Source organism: Geotrypetes seraphini, chromosome 7, assembly GCF_902459505.1.
Source record: "Geotrypetes seraphini chromosome 7, aGeoSer1.1, whole genome shotgun sequence".
Taxonomy (NCBI): domain Eukaryota; kingdom Metazoa; phylum Chordata; class Amphibia; order Gymnophiona; family Dermophiidae; genus Geotrypetes; species Geotrypetes seraphini.
Genome location: NC_047090.1, coordinates 35,205,956 through 35,226,717, shown reverse-complemented (window position 1 = coordinate 35,226,717; position 20,762 = coordinate 35,205,956). Strand labels below are relative to the sequence as shown.

The 20,762-nt window shown below is 43.9% G+C and overlaps 1 protein-coding gene across 1 annotated transcript in view; it reads left to right on the top strand.

Annotated features, from left to right (window-relative positions):
- The first annotated feature begins 552 nt into the window (after nt 1-552).
- NTS (neurotensin) overlaps nt 553-20,762 on the top strand; it is a 34,341-nt gene continuing 14,131 nt past the window's right edge. The window contains exons 1-2 of the mRNA XM_033951823.1: nt 553-622; nt 13,924-13,985. Coding sequence (XP_033807714.1) covers nt 553-622; nt 13,924-13,985 — 132 coding nt within the window. The remainder of the gene's footprint in view (nt 623-13,923; nt 13,986-20,762) is intronic.

Genomic DNA, 20,762 nt, shown 5'->3' with positions numbered 1-20,762 from the left:
TATTACTTTGGATTTAATTAATGCCTTTTTAAAGTCTTGCAAAATACCTTTAAATGGTGACCCGGTTGTATAAAATCCACAGCAAATCTCAACACTGCAGTAGAAATACGGTAGGAAGGTAAAAAAGGAATTCATAATCTAGTTGCATATCTTCCAGGACCTGGGATGGCCACTGTTGGAAACAGGATACTGGGCTTGATGGACCTTCGGTTTGTCCCAGTATGGCAATTCTTATGTTCTTATGTAGAGGACAATCAAGCCATTGTGACATCACTGATGAGGTTGGCTCTTAGGCATTGGTGGAATGAGGCATTATGACATCACAGTCTCAGCTCTGGAATGTTGCTACTATTTGAGTTTTCACCGGATACTTGGGACCTGGGTTGGCCACTGTTGGGCTTGATGGACCTTTGGTCTGTCCCAGTATGGCAATTCTTATGTTCTTAGGATAAAAAGGTGCCCACTCGTAGCTTACACTTTAGGGATAAAGATCTTGGTAGCTGAAGAAGAAACCCTTCAGGAGAAGGGAGCATCCTAGTGCAGCAATAGGTCATGAGGAAAGAGTTCATGGACTCGCTGCAGCAGAAAACTAATGAAAAGAGGGCTAAAATTGACCTCACAAGTATAATATGCTGCTACTAAAAACAGGATCATCAAGTGGCTCGGTACAGTGAGAGCTTGAGATCATGCTCCACATACTGTGGATTAAGAATGAGGGTCATTATTGCCATGTTGTGTGGAAACCTAATCCATTTGGAGATACTGGGGGTTGACATTCAGTGGGAGATTGCCAGCTGGAGTTGTCTCCCACTGACTGCTTGATCCATAGACTTTTAGCGAGACATACATGAAGACGGCCATGGCACTAGCCAGTTTGTACCAGGGAATTCCAAGATCGGAGTCTGAGTAGAACCAAGAGATCTCCAGTTAGAGGACATTTTGGCCCAGATTCTATAAAGATGCCTAAATCACGCCTAATGTTAGGTGAGACTTAAACGTCCAAATAAAGTGGTTAATGAGCGCTAATTGGCACTTGGGTATCCAAAGGAAGTGGATGAGAGTTCAGAGATGTGTCCACAATTTCATGAGCGCCCATCAGGAAAAGCTACACCTAAATAGATAGGCATGGGCATGGCGTGGGAGAGGCTTCAATATAGACATCTGTTGCCTATCTACCGCTGAGCCCCACTCAGCGCGATTCTACAAAGGGCACCTAACTTGCACATCCAAACAGTCCCCAACTTTAGGCGCGATTTGCAGAATCCGGGCCATCTGCTAACAAGCTAAATGCTTTCCTAACTTTATCGAGGCCATAAGAGTCAGCTCTGTGAGTGCTATGGGTGCATGAGCACCCCCATCCTTGAGGGAACTCCTTTACTTTGTCCAAGGAGGGGTCATATCTGTTGGGTTTAGCACCCTCATCATTTTTAAAAAGTTGACTCCTACAATCGAGGCAGTTACCCTCACAACTTCCAGAGGCAGCTGGGTTAGGCCAGGCATTGATCATTCTGGCAATTTTCTGCCCATAGTTTCCAGTGGCTTTGAAATTGCTGACCAAATCAAGCCCTATATTATACCCTTATTCCTGAAAGAACACCAAGAGGTTTCACCTGGAATCCATCAACATGTTCGTGTTGGTGGACAGGCTACATATCTGTTTGGATCTAACTGCGACGTACTCCTGGACTCAGTACCGTAGTCATATCGGCACTTGTTTCTCCTGTTCACTGCTGTTAGTCTCAATACCTTATTTACCACAGACCCCTGAGGAAGGTGTGTTGTCCGAAGCACGGACCGTGTCGGGTCCTCTGGTTGGTAATAAGATTATATACCATTGATGTTGCAATAAATAGTGCCTGCATCTTGTACATTGCCTGCAGTTTTTGTATTGTTTTTTGGATCTAACTGGAAACACAATCTAACTGGATCTAACTGGAAACACGAGACATTTCATAAGCTTTCTTTCCCTTTGGAAAGTAGAATTACAATGTTCTGGCTATGTACTGTCCTGAATCACAAGACTGTAGAAGACATTGAAGGGGTAATGCAATAAAGAACACACTTAGTTATCTACTGATTATGAATGTAAATCATTATAATAATAGTATATATAATTATATATATATATATATATATATACCAGAAATTTACTCACATTGCACATATCTTACAAGTTAGACATAAACCAAGGCTGTCATCTGGATACAGATTTGCAGGACAGGGATAAAACAGTCCTAGGTTTACCCCAATGTATGCTGGGACTTGTGGTTTTGCTTTTCTTAGGAACATGCAATTGGGAAATCAGAACTACAAGTCCCTGCATGCAAAAGGGCAAACCCAGGACTGGATCAACCCTGTCCTGTGAATCCGGATCCAGTTGTCAGCCTTAACGCAGAATATAGGTGAAACTTACTCAAAATAAGCGACATATATTAAGTGTATTTAGGTGCGATCCCTGATATCAGAGATTAACGGCCTCTTTTACAAAGCTGTGCGGCAACAGGCCCAAAGCCCTTTAAATCTCTATGGGCTTCGGGGACGTTAGCGCAGCGCAGCCGCTAGTGTGGCTTTGTATAAGAGGCCGTAAGTTACAGGCATATATCTTTGCTTTCTTTCCTAGTATTCTATAAAGGAAAGCAGGGGTTTACATAACTTTATAAAACACGATCCAATGTAAGCACCTAGCTTAATTGTTTAAAAGGCTTAATCAGTATCAATAATTGACAATTATACCTTGTAATTAGAATCATAAAAACAAAAAAGCATGATCAAGTTTCCAAGTTTATTCAATATTTGATTGATCGCTTATTCAACATTCTAAGCGATGTACATAGTATAATAATAACATAAGTTAATAAAGGGAGACTGACAATTTCATGTAAAAAAGACGAAAACAAAACACTTAAGACAAACATGGGATACAAGGGGGAAGGAGAAGGGAAAGAAATACAATTTTGAAAAGGCTAAAGAAAACATTTATGGTAAACAACATTAGGAAAGGAAGAAAAAAGAATAAAAAACTTTGGTCAGGCCTTGCGTACTGGTTATTAGAGAATGACACGGTGAAAAAATTGGTCCCCGTCACCGCCCCGTCCCCGTCTCACCATCCTCTGCACCGCCCCGTCACCGCCATTCCCTTCACCGCCCCGTCACCGCCACTGCCACCCCATTCACCGCCCCGTCACCGCCACTGCAACCCCATTCACCGCCCCGTCACCGTCACCGCTGCATACATAAAAGCCTCAAACGGGTACGATTTTATATACTTTTCTTTATTTACGTATAAAGGAAACATTCTTTAAAACTTTAAAACTTTAAAACTTAGTTAAATATTAGTTAATAACTATACAAAAACAAACACGACATGTACTTTTAATGCTTACAATGTTAGCCTACATGGTAAGTAGACGCGGCCGCAGTACCTAATCGCTGCATACATAAAAGCCTCAAACGGGTACGATTTTATATACTTTTCTTTATTTACGTATAAAGGAAACATTCTTTAAAACTTTAGAACTTTAAAACTTAGTTAAATATTAGTTAATAACTATACAAAAACAAACACGACATGTACTTTTAATGCTTACAATGTTAGCCTACGGCTGCAAGTCTCCCCTCCCCCCAGCGATCACGGCAGGAGGGCACCCAACCCCTCCTGTAGACCCCCCCCAACGGCCCTCCCGAAAATCGCAGCAGAAGGGTACCCAACCCCTCCTGCCGGTCCTCCCAATGGCCACCCCTAAGATCGCCGGCAGGAGGGTACCCAACCCCTCCTGCTGGACCCCCCCCCCCAACGAACCCTCCCACCCCGGAACCCCCTTAGTCTTACTTTCCAAGTTGGACCGGACGGCTCCTCACACGTATGGCCAGCAGGCTTGCCTCTGTCCAAATGAGGCGGGCCCGCCCCTACCCTGCCCAACCCACAGGATCCTAGGGCCTGATTGGTCTAGGCACCTAAAGCCACTCCCACTATAGGAGGGGCCTTAGGTGCTTGGGCCAATCAGGCCCTAGGATCCTGTGGGTTAGGCAGGGGAGGGGAGGGGCGGGCCCGCCTCATTTGGACGGAGGCAAGCCTGCTGGCCATACGTGTGAGGAGCCGTCCGGTCCAACTTGGAAAGTAAGACTAAGGGGGTTCCGGGGTGGGAGGGTTCGTTGGGGGGGGGGGGGGTCCAGCAGGAGGGGTTGGGTACCCTCCTGCCGGCGATCTTAGGGGTGGCCAGACGAGCGAGGAGCTGTCCGGTCCAACTTGGAAAGTAAGACTAAGGGTGGTGTTTCGGGATGGCGGGGTTTGTTGGGGGAGGGTCCGGCAGGAGGGGTTGGGCACCCTCCTATTGGCGATATAGGGGGCCGTTGGGGGGGCCGGCAGGAGGGGTTGGGCACCCTCCTACCAGTGATCATAGGGGGGCTGTTGGGGAGCTGGCAGGAGGGGTTGGATATCCTCCTGCTGCGATCGTCGGGGGGGCTGTTGGGGTAGGCAGGAGGGGATGGGTACCCTCCTGCCACGATCATTGGGGAGGGCTGGTTCTGTCGGCATGAAGGGCTGAGCACCTTCCTGCCGGCGATCGTCGGGGAGGGGGGGGCCGGTTCTATTGGCAGGAAGGGTTGATGTGACAAATGAGGAGCACGGTGAAACACAGGTAAATAGCGGTTCCTAGAAGGGGGTACATTGGCCTGCGGGGACAAATCTTTTCACCGTTTTTGCGGGTGGTGAAAACTTTTGTCCCCCTGTCTGCGGTGATATGGCTTTGGAGTCTCCATAACCCGCAGCCAAACCGCAGCCACGCCGCAGCTCCCTGCGGGGATCGCTCCCCGTGTCATTCTCTACTGGTTATCTCAGCTGTCAAATGCATCTATGATGGCAGATAAAGGCCAAATGGCCCATCCAGTCTGCCCATCCACAGCAACCACTATCTCCTCCTCTCTCTAAGAGATCCCATGTGCCTATCCCAGTCGAAGAAATGGATCAGATTTGTCTGACAAAACCTAGCTCTAGCGAATCCATGTTGCTTCCGGCCCTGTAATTTACCTGGTTCCAGAAACTTCACCGTTCTCTGTTTTAAAGCGTTTCCATTAATTTGCTTATCACAGAAGTCAGACTTACTGGCCCTGTAATTTCCTACTTCTTATTTACTCCTGAGCCTATCACCTCTTAACTTCATCCTAGGTTTACAAAAATCCGGTAACCCTAACTTACCATTTACAGAATTGCGGCTGCCGGCCCCTAAGAAAAAACTTAGATTTCGGTAATCTAAGCCACGGTTTAAGAGGCCTACATTACCGACACCTAAGATTGATGGAGAATCATGCTTAATGGTGCTTATGGTCATCTCCGCCCCCTCATCACGCTTACTTTGATGTTAGGTGCCGCTAGGTGTCAGCTTAGACGTGATTTCGGTGCCTACATTCATGGGCACCTCTAGGGCCTGCTTTTCTTGAACGAGCTTTTAATCATTTTTTTAATGCCACGGTCAATTACCGCGCCGATTAAAAACAATTCAAGCAATTAAGTAATAAGCAATTAAGTAATATGGCACCTATCACTCCTTAACTCAGTGGCGTAGCGAGGGTGAGCAGTGCCCGGGGCAGTGGTGCCCCCTCCCCCGCTCTCTTCCCTGCCCCCTGCCGTGCACCCCTTCCCCGTACCTTTTTAACTTTGGCGCAAGCAGCCACCAACTGGCTGCCTGCGTCGTCTTTGGCGCTCTCTCTGATGTCACTTCTTAGGCACGGGTCCCGGAAGTGATGTCAGAGAGCGTGCCCATTGGCTCCCTATCAATCATCGAGTTACGTATAGAACATTATTACTGACTTTTAAAACTAAAAAAACAGGTCAGCTGGAATTTATCAGTAGACGTTTGATTCCATATACCTCATCACGCACCCTTCGATCCTCTGATCAATATTTATTAGCAATTCCATCCCTGAGTTGCATAAATACTCCGAGAAATGCCATATTTTCTGTGGTTGCTCCAACCCTTTGGAACTCAGTACAGAACCCGTTAAGAGAGACAACAACCCCCGAGAAATTTATGTCATCTCATAAGACGTTCCTTTTTAAAGATGCTTTCCAAGTTTAACTGTCCTTATAAGGATTTTTAAATTTTTCTTAGTCCATCTTTATTGGACTTACTTGTTACAACCCCGCCATTTTGTATTTTTTCCTGGTATCCTCTCTTTCCTAAATATAATATTGTAGTTCTCCCTATTTTCCTTCTGTATCTGTTTGTCCAGTCGTGTGTCTTGTTTTCTGTCCTTTTCTGTTAATTTGTTTTATGCTATATTATTTGTATTACCCTAATTTTTATTGTACAACCACCATGAAATACATGACACAGTGGTATATGAAATTTGTAATAAACTTGAAAACTTGGAAGTTGGTGGCTGCTCGTGCTGAAGTTTAAAAGGTACGGGGGAAGGGAAGGGGCGCAGCAGGGGGAGGAGTGGGAAGGGGGGGGGGGCTGAGAGGAGAAGGGATAATGGCGCTCCAAGCAAGATGGCGCTTGGGGCGGACTGTTCCTCCCCCCTAACTACACCACTGGCCTAACTTATAGCGCCTTTTCTAGAATCTGGGCCCAAGTGTCCATGTTAAGTCTGAAAATTAAGAAAAGTATTTCAATAAAAAAATCTGAAAATTAAAAAAATGTATTTCAATAAAAAGCCTGGAAATTTTTTTTTAAAAAAAGGTCTGAAAATTTAAAAATATATTTAAAAAAAAGTCTGAAAATTAAGAAAAATATTTCAATAAAAAGTCTGAAAATTAAAAAAAATATTAAAAAAAAAGTCTGAATATTATCCGCCTATGTTCACAAACATCAGCATTTGAAGATCTATAGATGTAGGTTAGGGTATAAAATCAAAGTTGGAGGCCTCAAATCACATTTGTAGCCACGGCTGCTGATCCTTCCACGCAACAAGGTAAAACCCAAAACTTTTTTTTAAAAAACCCCTGTGGAAAAGATGTTCCTGATACGTTAGTTTATTCGATCAATAAAACGTAGCAATTATGGCCCCAACAGTATGGAACTCCTTGCCACCACATATCGGGGCTGAACAAAACTTAGGGCTCCTTTTACGAAGCCGCGTTAGCGGCTTTAGCACGCGTGACTTTTAATCACGCGCTACCCCTGCGCTATCCGAAAAACTAACGCCTGCTCAAGAGGAGGCGGTTAGCGTGTGCTAGCGCATCCGGCGGTTTAGCGTGCGCTATTACGCGCGTTAAACCGCTAACGCAGCTTCGGAAAAGGAGCCCTTAGATAAATTTAAGGGAAATCTAAAATGCTACCTCTTCCAAGATGCATATGATTGCTGAATAGATTTGGTGACTGCCTGGGTTGCCTGAGATTTGAGCCAGTTAGAGAAATGGGCAGAGAAATGGCAGATGAAATTTAATGTGGAAAAATGCAAGGTAATGCATTTGGACAGAAAGAACAAGGAGCACGAGTATAGAATGTCAGGTGCAACTCTGGGTAAGAGCGAACAAGAAAAGGACCTGGGGGTACTGATAGATAAGACCCTGAAACCGTTGGCACAATGCACAGCAGTGGCAAAGAAAGCAAATAGAATGTTAGGCATGATAAAGAAAGAAATCACTAGTAGATCAGAGAGGGTCATAATGCCGCTGTATAGAGCAATGGTCAGACCACACTTGAAATACTGTGTCCAACACTGGTCTCCCTACCTAAAGAAGGATATAAAACTGCTGGAGAGGGTGGAGAGGAGAGCAACGAAGCTAGTTAAAGGTATGGAAAACTTGAACTACAAAGAGCGACTTTAAAAACTGGGACTGTTCTCCCTTGAGAAAAGGAGACTGCAAGGGGATCTGATTGAGACTTTTAAGATAATAAAAGGAATCGACAAGATAGAGCAGGATAAAAAGTTATTTACGATGTCAAATGTGACCAGGACAAGAGGTCATGGACTGAAGCTTAGGGGGGACAAGTCCAGGACAAAGGCCAGGAAGTTCTGCTTCACGCAGCGAGTGGTGGACACCTGGAACGCTCTCCCGGTAGAGGTTGCTGCGGAACCTACAGTTCTTGGTTTTAAGGGCAAGTTAGATGCACATCTCCTCGAAAGATGCATAGAACGATATGGGTGACTAACCTTTTTTTGTTGGCCAGGTTATACCTGGCTGAGCCTCCGCGTGAGCGGATCGCTGGACTTGATGGACCTAGTGTCTGATCCAGAGATGGCAATTCTTATGTTCTTATGTTCCCTAGCTTCCCTATTGTTTTTTACCCCCTATGTTTCCGTTGCTTTTAAAATTGTAGTTCTCCCTACTTTCCTATTGTTTTTATGTTTGTCAAGTCGGTACTTATCTGTTCAATGTTTCCCCCTCTTTTTTAATATAAATTGTAAAACGCTTAGAATTCATGATTAGCGTTTTATCAAAATTTTAATAAATTTGAAACTTGAGACACCTAAAAACCAGAATCCACGCACGCATAAGGCGATGCAGACCCGACACGGTCCGTGTTTCGACTAAACTGCCTTCTTCAGGGGGTCCAAGGTGGTAAGTGGCTTCCCGAGGATTTCACTTGAGTTGCCTTTGGACAAGTTGGTTCTGTTTATTTAGGCTACATCCACCTTTGCTTGCCACCTTAGACCCCTGAAAAAGGCGGCTTAGTCGAAACGTGGGCCGTGTCGGTTCCACATCATCTCATGCGTGTGTGGATTCTGGTTTTCGGGATATATCATTGCTACGTTTTATTGGTCGAATAAACTACCATATCAGGAACATCTTTTCCACGGTGCTTTTTTTGTTTTCGGCATCACCACTTTTACTGTGGATCTCCTGGTTTTTTGCTTTGTTTGCATGCAACAAGGTAAAACCAGGACTGAATCAAACCGGTTGGAACAAATGGAACCGGATAGATGCTCTGAGAAGATTTGCTACGACGGGTCAGGGAGAACAAATGTTGCCTGGATATTCCATGAGGTCCAGGGATGTTAAAAAAACAACAAAACAAAACAAGGAAAGTAAATAATACGCAAATGTATGCTTTAAGATTTAAAACACTACATGAAGATGAAAGTTGCTTTTCATGGTTTATTTGAATTCTTTTTCAGTTCTCATGAATCTAATTACTTGGAATTTACAGGGTTGCTATTCATATGATTTTTCTAACCTAACCTTTCCATCCTAAGAGACTGACAGACCTAAAAGAATGCACTACATATAAACACTACATGCCATTGTTAGACTCCCTGGCAGCTTTACAGTATATTACACAAAAGGGACCTGACCTAAATTCACTTATTCAACAATACAATGGTGTATATTAAACCCAACACTGAATCCATTGAGCAATAACAATATTATGCCAGTAGGGTTCCAACACCTATGTTTACAGCAAAATAATTATGTGGCTTTTGAGCTGGTCTTGCATAATAAAGGGCTTTTCATTTATGCATTGATATACAGTGTTGCCCCGCCTATTCGCAGTTCGCGAATCACGGACTTGCTCATTTGCGGCCTGCTCCAACCGCCTCTTCCTGTAGTAAAGTTGAGCTACACCAATCGGGAGCTGCGTGTCACAGCAGCTCCTGATTGATGTAGCCCGACTTTACTACAGGAAGAGGCGGCCGGAGCAGACCGCGAGTGATTTTCTTCACCCACCAGCGCTCCAGCTACCCTTTTCTGCCTCCCCTGCCTTTTGACCGGCGAAAAACCACATTTGTGGTTTCTCAAAATTCGCGGGGGTTCCTGGAATGGAACCCCTGCAAATTTCGGGGTAGTACTTTATATGTAATTCATTTGCTATATATGTTTTTTATTTGAATGTACACCAAAAAAACTTGTTGTCCTTAAGGTTCACGTGCACTGTCCCACTCCCCATGCCGTCTGATATTTGCAGGTCACAAATCTTTGTGCCCTGTTTAAAGTGTCAAACTCATGTTTTGCTTTAATTCCATCCTCTTTCCACATAAGGATGCTCGGAGTTTATCCCACACATTTTCGAAGTGCGTCATGTTGGGGCATAGTATTTTCAGTTAGAAGATTTTGGGCTCCTTTTACAAAGGCGCGTTAGCGGGTTTAACGCGTGTGACTTTTCATCACGCGCTAACCCCCGCGCTGGCTGAAAAACTACTGCCTGCTCAAGAGGAGGCGGTAGCGGCTAGCGTGGCTTTGTAAAAGGAGCCCTTTATGCAAATAAGTGACTGTAGGTGAGAATTTTGGACTAACCCTAGTACAGAAACCGTATTGATTTCTGCAATAGAATCTAAGAGATTGCATCTTGATAGTGGTGATAGGATCATTTTACTCTTATTGAATGTTAAGGCCCCCTAAGAAACCGTTAACCATTCAGTGCTCGTGAATACTGTTCCCTGTAAGCTGAGCGGCAGTCCTCCAACTGCATTGCTGCCAGCAGGGGGTGATGGTTCAATACTGTGCTTTCAATTGCTCATGCACTCTGGAGTTCTGCAGAGCTTGCCTGTCCTTCGCTAATGAAAATGTGAAAACGTGAAACACCACCCCCTGCTGGCAGGACCGTTGGTGGGGGGGGCTCCCACTCAGCTTACAGGGAACAGCGCTCTTGATGGAATTGGGGCTTGCAGGTTCACTCCTTATAAGTTTTGAATCTTTTCTATGTGACAGAATGTTAAGGTTGTGTTATATGGTGAAGAATCCACTTGGAGACTCGTGGATCATGGAGTTCCTCGGGGATCTTCTTTTTCATCTCTACTATTTACTATTTATTCTTTTGACCAATCATTTATGGTAGCTTAACTTGTAGCACATGATTTATGCAGATGACATACAAATATTGTTCCCTGCTAATTTGTTCTTCTCATATTGTTGACTCATTTTAAGAAGACCAGGCTTTTATGAGTTAGGCCACTGAGAGTTGATCTACTTTAAGGGCCTGTTTTACAATGCTGCGCTAGCGACTGCTGCGCGGAAACGTCCCCGAAGACCATAGAGATTTAAAGGGCTTCAGGGCTGTTGCCGTGCGGCTTTGTAAAACAGACCCTAAGTGACTGTTTTGAGTCAGTGCTATAATAAGAATCCTGGGGGTTAATTTAGATGATGATAAAATTGCTTAAAAAAAGAGCAAATAAGCCTGGTAGTAAAGATTACTTTTTGAATTAAGATTATTAAGGTATATGTAATATTTATTGGTCCCTTCTTATTTGTACATTTGAATAAAAATTCACAAACTTTCTAAGTCTTGATTAATGTAATGGGATTTATTTTGGTCTCCCATAATTAACCTCCACTCGTTGCAGCTAATTTAAAATACAGCCACTAGAATATTAACAGAATGTTTAGTAGATTTAAGCTCTGGTTTTATGCTTTTTACCTTGGTCACTGATTGTTCAGAGAATACAATGTGTTCTATGCTTGGTTGATACCTAAAGTTTCTGAGAGATGATCCCCATTTGAAAGATTTCTTGTGGTGGCAATCTCTCTCCCACCATTTGTGATCGGACAATGGACCGTGTTGGAAGCAGCATCACTGAAAATTGCCAGGTTGTCTATAATTGTATTCTGTTCTATTCCATTTCAATAACCTACAATATCTACTGGGGTTCTATGCAGATAACAAAGAACAAATCCTTCAAACGTGGAAAACAACATTCTAAATGCCATAGAATTGCAATCAAAATAAAATTCACAATGATTGTATTGTTTTAAAGAGGTATGATTTCAACTCGTTGCAAAATTGTAAATAGGGGTGTAATTGTCTTAAAACTAATGGTAGGTCATTCTAAATCTTAGAGCTTAGAAAGCCAAAGAAGAATTCAAATAGACAGAAACACTGTCTATGGCTTTCTCAGTAGCTCCTCCCACTTTAGAGTGAGTTGCCTTTTCTCTAAGGAAACTAGATGTTGAGGTTCTGTTATCAGATACTAATTTAACTCAGTATCAATGAACCCAACATTTAGGTGTGGCTTAAGCCAGCCATAGGGCTGCTGATATATGTTTGTGGTCTAACTGTAGCAAGGAGACAAGTGACTTACAGTATTCTGTAAGTTACTTGGATAAGAGGGAATTCCACCTATCTCCCAAACCTGTTTTGCCCCTGTGGATGCCCCCTTGCAAATAACATGCTATGGAAGTTAAAACAGTATTTGCGGAATAGGTGGCATACTAGCATATAAAGGCCGCATGTTCAGCTGGTGGTGATCAGTGTTTTGCTGAACCTTACCAGTATTATGCCCAGAAATTAATTACCGGGCCTTCTCTGGGCTTTCGTAATGCATTTCCGGGTTTGTAGAGCCGGCTAATGCAGTCTATTAACTAATTCTATAAACGGTGCCATAGTTAGGCACCTACCAATGCCTAACTAAAATCCATGTGCAACCCAAATTGTTTCAATTAGCTTAAATGGCATGGTAATTGACTGTGCCGATGAAGTTAATTGATATTAAAAAAAATTAAGTGCTCCGCATGGAACTCAGAGCAGCGCCTATCCACGCCTAAGTCAAGGCACCCTCCGATGCCTACCTGAAAGAATAGGCATGGTTGACTTAGGCACTTCAAGACATCCGAGTTAGGTGCCTGTAAATTAGGCCCAGTAAAACCTGGTCTTAACATACCAGAGTCTACCTCTACGGTGCCTAGTGACTCCTAAGTCTGCTTAGGCACTGCTAGGCCTGATTCTATAAGTGATGCCTAGCAGTTGATTGATAACGGAGCAGAGCGTCTCCTACAATGTAGGCACGCTTAGGCACAATTTATAGAATCTAGCCCTTACTGGCTAAGGGGCATAACAATAGGACTGACTTTAAGCAATCCTATCTATGTAGTATACCTGGTCAGTTAAGTTCTGAATATCGGAACTTAATCAGCCAAGTGTTGACTCTGCCCCTCCCCCTCCTTAAATGCCCCCTCCCCCCAAAAAAGCCAATTTTGAATTTGTCATTAATCGGTTATTTTCATGTAGAACTAACCGGTTAAGTGCAAATTAGCGGTTAGACAAAAACAGGTGATTTAACTAGCCAGGAGCTAGAAGAGTTAGAAGGTCTTAATTCTTCCACTTCCCCCTTTCATTTCAACCCTTGGACAAAGCACCGTATCTCCTTGTTTCTCAGCCCGAGTGTTATAATTGCATAATAAAGAATAGTCATAGTAACAGTTGAATAAACATATAGTTATAGATCTACTAAATAATTTTGTCCCTGTTGTGTGTATGGGGAAAATGCTTCATGCATCTGGTTAATTATTATAAATTGAAGCCATGACTCCCTAGCGGCGTAGTAAGAGGGGGGTGAGGCCAGTGGTCCGCCCTGGGCGCCATCTTGCTCAGGGTTACCTCCTCTCTGCCCCCCCCCAACTTCTCCCCTGCCACGTTCACACCCCTTCCATCATACCTTTTTAACATTGGCGCAAGAAGCCGCCAACCTGTCGCCTGTGTCGGCTTTGGCGCTCTCTCTGATGTCGCCTCCGGGACCCACACCTAGGAAGTGATATCGACAGGGGCAGTAAGTTGCTGGCTGCTCACATCATAGTTAAAAAGGTACGGGGAAGGGGTGCGCATGCAAGGCGGGGGTGGGTGGGCGGGAAAGGGCAGGGGAGGGGCGCCATCGCCCTTCGCTACGCCCCTGCACATACTCTACAGAAGAAAATATTGGAACATTTATAAACTGTAGCACCTGTGCTATCTCTCGGATAGGTTAAAACCTTGCTTAAAAGTTCATAGAGTTTTAATAAGGATTTCCAGAAGAGATTAGATGACCAGACAAGACAACCACTTTTTAATTCAATAAACGTTTTCTTGATTTGACTGTTCTCCTAGAAAGCACTCACCCTGCAATGGTCTATTGACCACATTTATCGTGCATACTAACGACACCGTTTGCTAACAATTTGACACTTCTTTTGATAGGACCAAGAGGATGCTAGGAGACACCTTTAACTACTAAAATGTTAACACAGTTTGGGCGGTTATTTTAACTCTTGTGCTTGTCATTAAATCACAGATTCGGAAGAGGAACTAAAAGCATTAGAAGCAGATCTATTGAGCAATGCGTACTCGTCAAAGGTAAGTGATTTTGCTCCGATCAATTGACAGATCACAGCTAAGACCTCATTGTCGCCATGACTGCTTTTGACTGTAGGACCTCATAATAAAACCAAAAACAAAATATTCAAAAGCGCCAAAGCCAACAACTGCAGAAATCAAAACAAAATGGAATTGTAAATATGAAGCTTAATAAACCATTAACTCATCTGACACATTATTTCATAAAAAGTTAGGTAATCTGCAGCAAGGAAGAAAGGCCTTAGACTCTATGTCCGTGTCCATTCAGCCAATGCGGACAAAAAAGTTCAGTCACTGGATATAATAATAATAATAATAATAATTTTATTCTTATATACCGCCATACCCAGCGAGTTCTAGGCGGTTTACATTAAATTAGATTAGGATCCGCATAGACTTGTAGATTTACAACAAATTTATCGGATTTACAACAAATATCGCCAAACTTGGCAGATGAAAAAGGGAAATTTACAACAAATTTAGCCAACTTCGTAGATGAAGAGGGAAGAATTACAACAAATTTATCGGATTTACAATGGATTTGGCCAGACTTGGTGGATGAAGAAGGAAGTGGGTAGGAGAAGCAGGGGGAGATAGGAGCTATCGTGAAGGAGAAGAGTCGGGTAAGGGGCCCTGAGATTATCTGAAGGGTCGGTTAAGGGTCTTGTTTGCTGAAAAGGTAGGTTTTGAGTGATTTTCTGAAGTCGAGGTAGGTGGGGGCCTCGAGTATCATTTGGGCTAGCCATGGGTTCATCTTGGCTGCTTGGAAGGCGAGGGTTTTATCTAGGAATCTTTTGAGTTGACAAAGCTTTAGCGAAGGGAATGCGAACAGCTGAATTCTGTGGGATTTCTTGTTGGTGCAGTGAAGATTTAAGTGGGGAGTGATGTATCTTGGATATCCTCTTGCCACCTTCAATTTGTGTGTAAAATCATGCTCAGTAATGTGCAAAATCATGCATATAATGTATAAATACTGCAAGATATTAAAAAAAAACCACTTATCTCAGTGGCGTCAGAATTAGTTTCTAGAATGATCTGTCTGATGCCACTGAGATATATGTTTGTTTGTTTTTTTTAATATCTTGCAGTATTCATACATTATATGCATGATTTTGCACATTATTGAGCGTGATTTTACACACAAATTGAAGGTGGCAGGAGGATGGCCGGTGATTGAACATTTTTGTTCGCATTGGCTGAATGGCCATCAGGCTGGCATATGATACGGACATATAGGGCTCCTTTTACGAAGGTTCGCTAGCGTTTTTAGTGCACGCACCGGATTAGCACGCGCTATAGCGCATGGTAGCCTAAAAACTACCGCCTGCTCATGAGGAGGCGGTAGCGGCTAGCACATGCGGCATTTTAGCACACGCTGTTCCGCGCGTTAAGGCCCTAACGCACCTTCGTAAAAGGAGCCCATAGTCTGAGGTCTTTCCTCCATGCCACGGATTACCTAACCTTTTATGAAATAATATGTCAGATGAGTTAATGGTTTATTAAGCTTTATATTTACAGTTCCATTTGGTTTTGATTTCGGAAATATTAATAAATCATTTCCTTCTAGGTACGGCTGCTATAGCACACTAGATGTATGCAGTGCTGTACATTAAGGCCCAGATTCTCGAACCAATGCCAATTTCTTAGGTGCCAGTAGGCACCCAAGCTCAGTTTAAAAAAAAAAATGCTGTTTAAACTATGTTTTTAACTAGGGTTACCAGATGTTCAGATTTCCCCCGCTATGTTCGCCTTTTGAGGACATGTCCCGACGGCTTTCCAAATCCCGGCACTTTGCCCGGGTTTTTGACAAACCTCCTTTGATCGCGTTGGGCAGCAGGGGGCGGGGCTGGGGCGGGATTGGGGGCAGGACTGGGGCATAATGGGGCAGGGATGGGTGGAACTGGGTGGGCCTTGGGGGCGGGCCTTGGGGGGGGTCTGGATTTTGCTATAGTAAAATCTGACAACCCTATTTTTAACTGAGTTTCAAGGTGCCTGAAGAATCAGTGCTAGAATTGTGTCTCCATGGGTGCTTTGAATGCCACTATGGGCGTGGCTAGTGCCAGAGGTGGCATTAGGCGGCCTAAAGCACCTAGGGAAATGTGACTCGCATCAAAGGTAGGCATTGGAAATGTAGGCAAATGCTGGTCAACTAGGATGGGCAGACTATATCTACCTTTAGATCATTACTATTAGAAGTTTGAAACGTGTACCCGTATCATTTTCCTTTGTTTAGGTATATTGATTTTATTTGGAGGGGGGGTGGTTTTTAAGGATGTATTATTTTATCTATTTGATTATGATAGGGTCACTTGAAATATGTTTATGGATAGTAATGGAGGGAGAATGAGTGGGATGGGTGATAATTTTTATGTTTTATGATTATTTGTGAATGATTTTCAAGTGTTATATATTTGTTTTGTATTGGTATAATTTTTGTACACTTGTTGTTAGATTTAAAATGAATAAAGAATTAAAAAAAAAAAAAAAAGAAGAAGTTTGAAACGTGCTCATTTTTGGAAGAAAATCTACTGCTCTAATCTTATGTGACAGAAAGTTTATTTCTCCGCATGAATGATGAGCTGTCATTCACTGAATGTATATCCCCCCCCCCCTTTCTACGCTGTTATTGGAGACACAGTCAAAGCATTTTCCAGTATTTGCTGTCACTCAAGCCTAACAGCTTCAAAGAATGACAGCGGCGAAGTCAACAAACTGATAGGTTTAAAAAAAAAACAACAAAACTCAATAAACAAGATAATTACCTGAACTGAGAATAATTCACAAAAACAAAAGCAGTCTCAGGTACCTGGAAAACAGATTATTATGACTGACTGTGCCCCTTAACCCTGCCTTCGTTTGATGTAAATGAAGTGACTGAAAAAGCTCTCATGGCTTCTAAGTATTTTGTCTGCTGCTATTAACTTATAGTCTGAGTGGTTCGCATTCAGGTACTCGAGCAGTTTTTCCTGTCGGTCCCGGTGGGCTCACACTCTGTCTAATGCACCTGGGGCATTAAGTGACTTACCCAGGGGTCAGTCACAAGGAGCAGTGTGGGCTGAGGCTGTAGCTCTAACCACTGCGCCACACACTCTCCACCGGTGGCTGAGCCGGAAGCCTGCCTTCTGACATCGAAGGAGCTTCCGCTAGTGTCGGAGGGAAGGCTTCTGGCTCCGCCACGAAATGCACGTGGGAGCCACCGCCCACAGCTTTGTGCGGAGAAACAACTGTGGCTGGAAGGGAGGAGGGAGCCGGCCAGAAGAAAGCAAACCAGGGCTTTGTTATTCTGCCACGGCTTCCTGTCTCTGCATAAGTGGAAAACTGTAGCAGAGGGAAAGCTTCTGGGGCCTGACAGGGTGTCAGGGCTATGTGTGGCTGGAGAACAGGAGAGACGTGGTCAGGGTTTCCACTTATATGCACCCTTGCCTCACAGTTACATCACGTGTATAGGCTGGTGTAACTGCAGTGTTTCCATAGCGTCGTTTACTAATGTCGTTCCCACGGCTATATGCGTTTATTTTACAAGATGATCGCATGTGTGTTCCGCATGCAGTAGCAATAAAAGTCCCTTGAAGAAGGCATATTCATATGCCGAAACCTGGATCCATGTTGGAAAAGTATGCATTTTAAAGAATACCTTTTGTTTAGTGAAAGGACATCCCTCTTGCCTTTTCCTTTGGACTGTTATTATAGCAAGGCAAGAACTTCGCTTTGTTTGTTTGCTTTATATATAAGATGCGCCATTGCCAAGTTATACTGCTGTTCTATAACAATAACTGGGTGCCCAGGTTCTGCTATGGATTAGAGTCTCACTGCACGGCATCAGAGGTGCCCTCTTGTGGAATCAACTCTCCCCCCCCCAAAGAGCCCATTTATATAAGATCTGCACTGAGCCCATACGACGTTGTCTTATACATTCAAGTTAAAGAATGACATGGGGACAAATTTTTCCCCATCCCTGCCGGAACTCAATTTCCCGTCCCATCCTGTCAAGTTCTTTTCCTGTCCCTGCCCCTTCCTGCAAGCTCCGTCGTCATCTGCACAAGCCTCAAACCCTTTAAAATCTTAAGTAGCAACATTCTAGAGCTCAGATTGTGATGTCATAATGCCTCATTCCACCAATGCCTAAGCTCCGTCCTCATCTGCACAAGCCTCAAACACTTTAAAATCAGATCTGTTGAAGGCTTGTGCGATTAAGGCAGAGCTTACAGGATTGGGGCAGGGGCAGGGGCAGGAATAGCAACAGTGATAAAAGTCATGGGGACTGGATGGGGAAATTGAGTTCCAGTGGGGACAGGGAAAATTTTGTCCTCGAGTCATTCTCTACATTGCACCACTCTAGAAATGTAGTACAAGTGAGCCAAGTATAAGATAGTCAAGCCATTGTGACATCACTGATGAGGTTGGCACTTAGGCATTGGTGGAATGAGGCATTATGATGTCACAATACCAGCTCTGGTTATCAGAGGCTGAAACTTTTCACACTATTTATTTATTCAATTTTCTATACTATTCTCCCAAGTAGAGAATAACATGGGGACAAATTTTTCTCCATCCCTGCAGGAACTCATTTTCCCGGAATGGAGCAAGGATAGCGACAAACTCGTGGGGACAGGACGGGGAACTTGAGTTCCTGTGAGGATGGGGAACTTGAGTTCCTGTGAGGACGGGGAAAAATTTTGTCCCTGAGTCATTCTCATAATTCAAGTTCCTTATAAAAATACCACTGTACTTCCATCTATGAAATCTAGCATCAAGACAGAATGAGTTTCACTCTGTTTAATATTTTCCTTTTAATGCTCCTCAGTCTTTACCTTGGCTATTTTTGGGACTCAGTACAGCCTAAAGAAAAACACTTTAATTAATTATGAGTGGTATAAAGTAATATAACACTAAGGGCACATTGTTTCTAATAAATGATTAACGTTTAATTGCAATACAATTAAAATATAATGTAATTTTGATGTAAGGCATCAGGATAAGCAAATGAAATCTAATTGGTTGCTTAGAGGATGATTTTTTTCTTAAATTCAAAAGTTCATGACTCTCTTTTAGGCAAATAATTGCATTCTTTTTCTTAACAAATCATTTCTGATTGTAATGCTATATATATGAGCGAGAACTGATTTATTAAGTACTAATGTTTAAGCCCGTTACATTAACGGGTGCTAGAATAGATGTGTCTATCTGTCTCTCTCTCTCTCTTTGGCTGCTGCCTGTCTGTCTTTTTTCTTTCTGTCTCTCCTTGACCACTGTATGCGTGTCTGTGTGTCTTTCTATCTCTCTCTCTCCTTGGCCATTGTCTGTCTGTCTTTCTATCTCCCTCTGTCGCTCTCTCTCTCTCCTTGGCCGCTCTCTGTCTGTCTTTCTGTCTCTCTCTCTCTCCTTGGATGCTCTCTGTGTGTCTGTCTGCCTTTCTGTCTCTCTCTCTCCTTGGCCGCTGTCTGTCTGTCTTTCTCTCTCTCTCTCTCTCTCCTTGGATGCTCTCTGTGTGTCTGTCTGCCTTTCTGTCTCTCTCTCTCCTTGGCCGCTGTCTGTCTGTCTTTCTCTCTCTCGCTCTCCTTGGCCGCTGTCTATCTGTCTTTCTCTCTGTCTGTCTGTCTCTCTCTCTCCTTGGCCACTGTCTGTCTGTCTTTCTCTCTCTCTCTCTCCTTGGCCGCTGTCTATCTGTCTTTCTCTCTGTCTCTCTCTCTCTCCTTGGCCACTGTCTGTGTGTCTGCCTATCTTTCTGTCTCTCTCTCGCTCTCTCCTTGGCTGCTGTCTTTGTGTCTGTCTGTCTTTCTGTCTGTCTGTCTCTCTCCTTGGCCGCTGTCTGTCTGTCTATCTTTCTGTCTCTTTCCCTCTCTCCTGTTCCCCGCCTGCACCTCGCCCCCTTCCTTTGCCCTCCCCTCCCCCTCCCTCAGCCCACCACACCTCCTCTCTGAGGCAGCGCCACCAGCCTCCAGCGCCATGGCAGCGAATAAACAGATCCTCATCCTTGACCCACCCAACAAACTCAAATTCAGAGGTAAGGGGTGGTAGGTTCGCCGCTGGGTGGGCAGAGAAAGCGGCTTCTGCAAGCTGCAATGGTGCTCTGGTCCAGAGGGGAGAGTGGAGGCAGAGGAGAAGACTGGACACGTGTGCGACCAGGGAGTGGCAGTAGTTGTGGCCTTCCCTGCCCTGGCTCTGTCACTCGGTCGCCGCTGCCTCCGCCTCCTTCTCTTCCTGGTATCAGTTGGCGGTGGCGGGCTTCAGGTGTCCTGGCCTCTGCTATGCCATTTTGAAAGTTCTGTGCCCCTTCTTAGCTGCTGGAGCTGATTCTCCGCTGATGCTCTGCAGCTGTCCTGTCTGTCTGGCATCAAACCGTCATCCGAATGCGCCGAACTTTAACATTCCTCTGCCGGCCACGGAGTTACGGATCACAGAGGCAGGGATCACGCAGGTAGGAGTGCGCATGCGCACTTAGGGTTTTATTATGATTAGAGTAAATTTTCAGTCAGATGCCTAACTTCAAAGATTCTCACTTTATTTGAAAATCCACACAAAACAAGAAGATTTTTTTTTACACAAGTTTATAGGGTTTGAGAATCAAGATTATGAAGTGAAATATGGGTGCAAATGTTTGGGTGAATGAGGGTGTGAAGTATGTGCTAGCATTTCTCCATCTTCATACATACCTTACCTACGGTAATACGTGATCCTAAAATGTGGAAGATTTGTATACATGGGGGATTTCTTTAAATGGTGCTCAGAAATGGGCACCAGTAAACATAGCTACTAAGTAGAGAATGACTGGGGGAC